This window comes from Arachis hypogaea, chromosome 8, assembly GCF_003086295.3.
Source record: "Arachis hypogaea cultivar Tifrunner chromosome 8, arahy.Tifrunner.gnm2.J5K5, whole genome shotgun sequence".
NCBI classification, from domain to species: Eukaryota; Viridiplantae; Streptophyta; class Magnoliopsida; order Fabales; family Fabaceae; genus Arachis; species Arachis hypogaea.
Genome location: NC_092043.1, coordinates 46,615,946 through 46,623,851, shown reverse-complemented (window position 1 = coordinate 46,623,851; position 7,906 = coordinate 46,615,946). Strand labels below are relative to the sequence as shown.

General features: G+C 30.6%; 1 protein-coding gene across 2 annotated transcripts; it reads left to right on the top strand.

Moving 5' to 3' along the window:
* Window positions 1–2,535: 2,535 nt before the first annotated feature.
* On the top strand, window positions 2,536–7,126 carry LOC112707860 (cytosolic Fe-S cluster assembly factor NBP35). 2 transcript variants are annotated; one of them, XM_025759867.3, is made up of 4 exons: window positions 2,536–2,817; window positions 4,307–4,376; window positions 4,483–4,584; window positions 5,895–7,126. In XM_025759867.3, exons 2-4 carry the CDS (start codon window positions 4,340–4,342, stop codon window positions 6,821–6,823), a joined length of 1,068 nt encoding a protein of 355 aa, XP_025615652.1. In that variant the 5' UTR covers window positions 2,536–2,817; window positions 4,307–4,339; the 3' UTR covers window positions 6,824–7,126. The 2 variants fall into 2 exon arrangements, with proteins under 2 accessions (XP_025615652.1, XP_072057623.1); XM_072201522.1 differs by lacking the exon at window positions 2,536–2,817 and adding an exon at window positions 2,997–3,012.
* Window positions 7,127–7,906: the final 780 nt, after the last annotated feature.

The window sequence follows — 7,906 nt, the reverse complement described above, 5'->3', positions numbered from 1 at the left end:
TATCTATTTATATTATTTTTTTGCGTTATTTTTGTATTTTTTCAGTAGATCTATGATGTTATTTGTTTTTTATCTGTTCTTTAAAATGTGAAAAGATTAACTTGGTTTATGAAAACCAATCAAAAAATTTTTTTGCATGAATATTAGTCAAAATTATAATAACAATAAATATATATATATATATATAATCATAAAAATAATTTAATTGAGATATGTGTCTTATTTCTTGTGATTTGTAAAGATAAATCAATATATAAATAAATTTTTATTTTAAATTATTTTATTTTAAAATATTATATAAAATTTTAAAAAATTAAAAAAATTATTTGTTGTTATAATTATAAACATATTTATTATAATTTTTATAAATTTTAAAAACTATTTTATCAAATATAATTATAGTATTCATACTTATTAAAAATTATTTTTAATTTAATTTTATCAAATGTAAATACTACAGTTTTTAAAAACTCATTTTTTAAAAGATAATTTTTATAAATTATTTTTAAAAAGTAAAAATTTTACTAACCCAACTGTAGTGTTATAGCGCGGTACATATATGAATAACATTCTCAATGGATAGCGCATGATCCTAGTAATAATGGGGACCATGATGACCCATTTAGACCATTCGAGTACTTTGATCCATAATGCCTACCTAAAAACAATGGTACTCATCATCCTATCATTTGTATCTTTCTTTAGGATTGAATTTGGGTAAACAATTTAATTAAGTTATTTTTAAAAAAATAGTTTAACTAATAAATATTTATATTAAAAATAGTTTATAAATAAATTATTTTATATTTAATATTTTAATTCTAAAAATATTTATTTTAAAAAAAAATAATAAAACACTTTTTATTATAAAAAAATCATTTTTTTTAGTTTTTTCTTAAACACTAAAATAATTTTTTAATAATTTTGCTAGACATCTAAATAGCATCCTTAATTTGTACATCTTAGAAAATAATATTCTTTTGGCATATGATAAATTCTACCGAGACAAATTGTCTGCGTATAATTTTTATAAAGAAAAAAATAATTTATCCTATGATGGATGTTTCAGGTGGGTGTTTGTCAATTTATCCCTTATCTAAGTTTGCATATGAGAGGTATTTTTTTTTATCATAGAAAGTTGGTTTCATGTTTATCCTAACATTAATTTTTAATTTTTTATATTATATTATGGTTGAATTGTAATTTATTCTTAAATTCCATAACTTGCCGTTTTAATGACTAAATAAAATAATTGAATTTATGTATGTTTTTTTAACCCTATGATTTGTTCCTGTTTACAAATTAAGCATATTCAGGTTATAGTATATTTCTAGGGTAGCAGTTTGATAAGCTTAGAAGCATGAATTAGTAATAATTTATTTGAAAGGTATTTAAGTTGGCTTTTATTGAAAGGTGACAGATGTATAAAACCTATGTCACCTACATTTGATAGAATGAAATTAAAAATAATTTTTACTAAATACAAGTATTATAATTATGTTTGATAAGGTATTTTTTAAAATAAAATAATCATAATAATATAAATATAAAAATTAAATTTAAACATTAATATAAAAGATTATATTATAATTTTTTTAATAATATAAGATAAATTTAAAAAAGTTTTGCGTTAAATATTTTTAAAAGCATTTTTATTTCTTGAAAACTTTAAATACAAGTACAAATACGTTAAAATGAAAAAATAAGACCTAATTTTAACAATAAAAATTGGAGTACCATACGATTTTCGAACTTTAAAATAAAAAAATCACAATAAAAAATATGAATAATCTGATTTAATATTTTTTTAAATCTTTGTATAAAGTAATAAAATAGTCTAATTATACATCACATGGCCAAGTATAGTTGAATTGCACACCGTCCCTATCCGTAATAAAAAAAATGTGAGCTAAAAATTTTTTATCATTAAAAAAAAATGACAATGAGAATGAGAAAGCGAAAAAATTAAAACATCAAAGATTAAGATCTAATTTAAATAATCAGTTTAATTAATTATTTTTAAATAATTTAAATAATAAATATTTATATTAAAATAATTTATTTTGTATTTAATTTAAATTTAAAAGTATTTATTTTTAAAAAGGAATAATAAAAATTTTTATTATGAGAAAAATAAATTTTTTTAATTTTTCTATAAACACTAAACTAATTTTTTTTAAAATTATAATTTAATTTTAAAAATTATCTTAAACTTAATATTATACCTTTTCATAAATTAAAGACTAAACTAAATCTTTCTATTTTTTAAAATGACAAAGTGACCCTCCTAATAAAAACGAATCAACTTAGTTAAAACTTAAAAGTAATTAAAAAAAAATTAAGAACTTATCTAAATGAACCTTGAATCAAGTCACCAAAAAAAAATGAACCTTGAATCAGACAATCGAGTGAATCTAAAAGACCACTATTTTACTTTAGTTTGGACCGAACCGTCCGGTTTTGAAAATTCCCCTAAACGATGCCGTTTTTGATCGTTCAGGACAAAAAAAAAAAAAACAGAAATTAAGAAAAAAATTTAAATCCAAACGAACCCAAATAGATACCTAAAATCACATCCTTCTCTTCCGTCTCCCGAGAAGTCTAGAACCCTGAACTCAAATCCTCCAGCCTCCAGCCTCCGGCGACCGTCATCCCCTTCTTCTCCAGCTACGGCCATCCCATCTGGTCCAGCCGATCGTCGCGCTCGTCTCCTGCCGTGGTCTTCCTCCGTCGCGCTCATCGCCTTGTCTTCGTAGTCCTCTTCACGTCGCGTCGCCTCCAGCAGTGCTTCCCTCAGGCTCTCTTCTTCAGCCTCTGGTAATGATTCTTGTTGTTACTGTTGCTGATTCTTCTTCTTCAGCCTCTGTTAGTTGTTGTGTTGCCCATCCAAGTAAGAAAAGGCTCATACGGGTACTAGTTTCGTGGTGATTAGTTTGAACCTCCTCCCCTTCCCACTTCTTCGGCCTCTGTTAATTGTTCTTGTTGTTGCTAATTCTTCTTCTTCAGCCTCTGTTAGTACTTTGTTGTTTTTGTTGTTGCTGATTCTTCTTGTTAATTGCATAGATGTTCAGTTCCTGTAGTTATTGAATTTATTTGCTGTTATTGTTCCTGATTGTTTAATTAATTTTTTTGCTATTAATTGTTCAGCTCTTGTAGTTGTTGCTGTTATTGTTCTTTATGATTTGTTAATAATTGCCAATTTGTTAATAATACAGGAATAGTTAAACCTACCATCCTTCATTTTCAGGCTTGTTGATTTTTCACTTGGTGCTCGGACCATGTTGCTACTTGATTTTATTCCTATTATTATGTTTTTCCTATTGTTGATAAGCATCTTAGTGTTAACCCTACCAGCTGAAAAGTTGAAATTTATGAATGTAATTCTTGACGAAATCCCCTAATTATCCAGTTGTGGAAGATATAAGCTGCTATAGATCCTATGTATACATATTATTCGGTGGTTGTGCAGTACTTGTGTGGCTGTCTTGTCTTGTACAGCTGCATTTCTTCTTATAATTTGATTTCACTTGGTGGTATTTCATTATTGAGGAAAGAAAACCGATAAATCTTCAAATCTATTATTGTTTTCTCTAGCCCTTACCCCTTTGAATGCTGTACTGGTATTCTATAGAAATTGGATTAAAATTGTTTTGTTACTATATACATCAAGATTCAAGCATTTATCAATTTATATTTGTTGCTTCTTTCTATAGTATATGGTTTTATTGATGTAGGTTTGGGCAGTTTATTAATTAATTTTCAAGCCTAATCGGTGATGATTTGACTTTTGTGTTGGACTTGGATGAGATTATAACACTTTGGTTGATGTAGAACTTTTAATTTGGATTAATTTTAAGGTTTATATTAGAATATAGTTATGTTTTGCGTGTTTATTTATATTTTATATATTATTTTATTATAATTTTGTTACTTCAGTTGAACCATAGTTGAACTAGTTGAACCATTGAACTAGAAAATCAGTAGTTAGAGCAGTTCAATGATTGGTTTGGTTTTCATAACCTTGATTAGAACTTAGTAATTTCCTTTGTCCTTATTTCTAGATTTTAGGGAAATTCAATTTTTTTTCTTAATTATAATAATTTTGGGATTTTTTTTATGCTTCCGCTATTTGAGGTCTTTAATTAGATACACCTTTATTCTCAATTATCTAACTTATCTAATTTTGGGATTGTTGCTTTGTAGACTCTCACTTATGTTTTAATTAATACATATTCCATCTAATTATCTAACTTCTCTTTCTGTTTTGGAGTTAATTAAACAGTTTTAACTTCTTTTCATTCTACAGGGTTTCTCCACATAAGAGAAGAGAATAGCTTCCATGGACAACGGAGATATTCCTGAAAATGCCAACGAGCGTATGCTCATATTCATATACTCTTTCTATGTTTTGGAGTATTGCTGTGCTTGTTTTCTTCTTTTTTTTTTTTTAAATAATTGAAAAAGTTATTGTGGCGTTTACAGATTGTCCAGGTCCTCAGTCAGAATCTGCAGGAAAATCCGATGCATGTGAAGGATGCCCCAATCAACAAATTTGTGCCACCGCTCCCAAAGGACCTGACCCGGGTACTTTCTCTCACACTCATATTCACTAATTATATGATGGAGATTTATATAGAGCATGTTCAAGAACCATTCCCTAATAATTCTGGAATTTGGGATTGTTATTATTAGATAATCAGCTAAGATTTTAGTGAGGTAAGCTTGTATGTAGTGTAGCTAAGGTGTATTATGCATTATGTGCAGCTGCCCTCTCCTGCATATAATATTACTGCAACTCAATGTAATGAAGGACTACTAGGTCATAACTTTCCTAGTTCCAGGTTTCCTAAGAATTATTTCTCAATGTCTTGTTGTGAGCTTAAAAGTACTTGCACGCATTAAGTGTTATCATTTCTATCTTTGCTTACCCCACTGTTGTTATTTCTTATATGGGTGAGTTGGTAGGGAATTCCATTCTGTGACATGGAAGGGACCTAATTCATGATTTCCTTCGAGAGTCATGACTTAAACCCGAATCAAATGTTTGATTTTTATTTTTTGGGTCAGTTAAGGAAACTATTTTTTTTACCCTATCCTGGTTCATTAAGTGTTGGGTGTCTTGGTGGAGCTTTTATTTTGTTGGATGTTTGATGGTATAGGATGACTGCTTTGTGAAGGATTTACAGTTTGGGTTTCTCAATATGGTTTTTCGGTAGTTAAAAAGGGGTTAGGTCAATTGAAATTTGTTTTCATGATTGCCGCCTTGTTGACTTGAACATCCTATATATTCTACCGACTAATAATCCTCACAATAAGATTGCCTCAGTCTTGATGTATTAGAAGATTCTAGAAGTCTGTGGTTACCCAATTCCTCATTTACCCCATAGTGGTTAATTCTGGATAGAAGATAGCAAGATGACTAATGCAGCAGATAGCACAGAAAATAAACACTCAAAAGATGGGGAAAAAATTATTAATAATCAAAAGTCATGACTCTAAACACGCAAATCACAAAGACCATCAATCTAATGCATATAGTGGACACATCTTAGCTTAACAGGGGAAAGAAAGAGAGAACATATGGATAAGAGTGGTGTTAGAACTTAGAAGTGTGTCTCAATGCTAAAACAACTTATTGTTATCCCAAAGATGTCTTTTTTGGACCCTCTATTTTATGCATAATAGTGATACATTTTTTTTTCTGGTGGTGAGAGTTCTTTTGGGCTTTATACATTGTTTGCAAGACTCTTGGTTTTGATTATAGGTCATATTGAATTATTGACTGAAAGTAGGAACTTAGATTTTTTTTCTTTCATTCTTGTTATAGATTTACTTTTTCTGCTGATTTTAGTACCATTAAGACCTTTTGTCACCTTCTATGTTTGTTTCTGCAGACCTAGTTGCTATCGCAGAAAGAATGGCTACTGTGAAGCATAAAATATTGGTCTTGTCAGGAAAAGGAGGAGTAGGCAAGAGCACATTTTCCGCCCAGCTGGCATTTGCTTTAGCAGCAATGGACTTTCAAGTGGGTCTTCTTGACATTGACATTTGTGGTCCAAGCATCCCTAAGATGCTCGGTCTAGAACGTCAAGATATACATCAGAGCAACCTTGGGTGGTCTCCTGTCTATGTGGAGTCCAACCTCGGTGTCATGTCAATTGGATTCATGCTTCCAAATCCTGATGATGCCGTTATATGGAGAGGCCCCCGCAAAAATGGGCTTATTAAGCAGTTTTTGAAAGACGTCTATTGGGGTGAGCTTGATTTCCTTGTTGTTGATGCTCCTCCTGGTACCTCAGATGAGCACATTTCAATTGTTCAATGCCTTGATGCAACTGGAGTAGATGGTGCAATTATAGTCACCACTCCTCAGCAAGTCTCTCTTATTGATGTGAGAAAAGAGGTGAATTTCTGCAAGAAAGTTGGAGTGAAAGTTCTTGGGGTAGTAGAGAATATGAGTGGCCTGTGCCAGCCCCTAATGGATTTTAAGTTCATGAAGTTGACGGATAATGGTGAGCAGAAAGATGTTACGGAATGGATATTGGGATACATGAGAGAAAAAGCACCGGAAATGCTGAATTTGATGGCATGCAGTGAAGTTTTCGATAGTAGTGGTGGTGGCGCACTGAAAATGTGCAATGAAATGGGGGTGCCTTTTCTCGGTAGGGTTCCACTAGATCCGCAACTTTGTAAGGCAGCTGAAGAAGGCAGGTCCTGCTTTGCTGATAAAGATTGTGTCGTGAGCGCTCCTGCATTAAAGAAGATTATAGAGAAGTTGATAGAAGCAAATGGGTTGTCAATGGCAGCTAGTAATGGAGTGTAGAAAATTTGCTTTATGAGGGAATATTTGTAAATTGAAACTAGTTTTGTCTATGTATCTCTGCAAGGGAATTTGTCTGGCACTTAAATGATTGGTATGTATGTAATAAACCAAATTGCTATGGAGTTGAGTCAATGAGGCAATGTGGTATTAGAAGTTTTGTTTTTGGGTGGTTATGCTTTATGCACTTCACAATCTGAGCTATAGATAAATTTACATTATAACAAGTTTCAAATTGTGTTTGAGAATTATCATATTCATATGTGAATGTTTCTTCAATACACTGGAGCGGAATGTTGATGTGTATCTATTTGAATTTTGCTTTCAAGTTTAAGCGCACAATCAAATTTTCATTGGTTCTTCAAAACCATTGATTGGTAAACTCGCAAGGACATCCCTGTGATTCACAAACTTGTATTTGTGGATGCTTCATCTATATCACATGTTCCATATTGTCATTCTTTTTGTGTTCTATATCAAAAAGCAAACTATCCTAATTATTATTTTTGTTGGGGATTTTTGGGGGGTGAGGGGGAGGATTGTACTTAATTCTAACAACAAACCTGTGCTTAATTGTGTCAAATACTATGCTAGATTAGACTCTTGAAACTATAATTTGGTAAAATATGGAAATATTAATACAAATGATACAAAAATGATCAAACCACAACTTTCCAATGAATAAAACTTTTCATGTATATATAAATAACTAGTACAATCGAAATAATCTATGTTGGAACTCCAAGTTTCAATACAAGAAGGGGGAAAAAACCGTTTCCAGTGAAATGCTAAAAAGAAAAGGAAGAGAAGAGGAAGAAGCTCTTTATTAGATGCTTCATCCAAAATGGAATGTTAAACAAGTTTCAAAACAAGAAGGCCTTCAGCTGGGAAGTTATACCAGGTAATAAAGAGATAAAAGAAATTGTTTGGGATTGTGAATCAACTAAGACACCACTATTAGATGGGTTCAACTTCATTTTTCAAGAGGTACCCAGTTTCTTTGTAAACGGTAAATTACCAAGGAAAAGTAACCGTAACATAGGTGGCACTGGCTAAGAAATTTGACGAAGCAAATGAGCTCAAAGA

Coding starts and splice junctions, on each gene's coding strand:
- LOC112707860 (XM_025759867.3), top strand. CDS start 4,340: ATGGACAACGGAGATATTCCTGAAAATGCCAACGAGC. Junction 4,377..4,482: donor TCCTGAAAATGCCAACGAGC/GTATGCTCATAT, acceptor TGGCGTTTACAG/ATTGTCCAGGTCCTCAGTCA. Junction 4,585..5,894: donor TCCCAAAGGACCTGACCCGG/GTACTTTCTCTC, acceptor TTGTTTCTGCAG/ACCTAGTTGCTATCGCAGAA.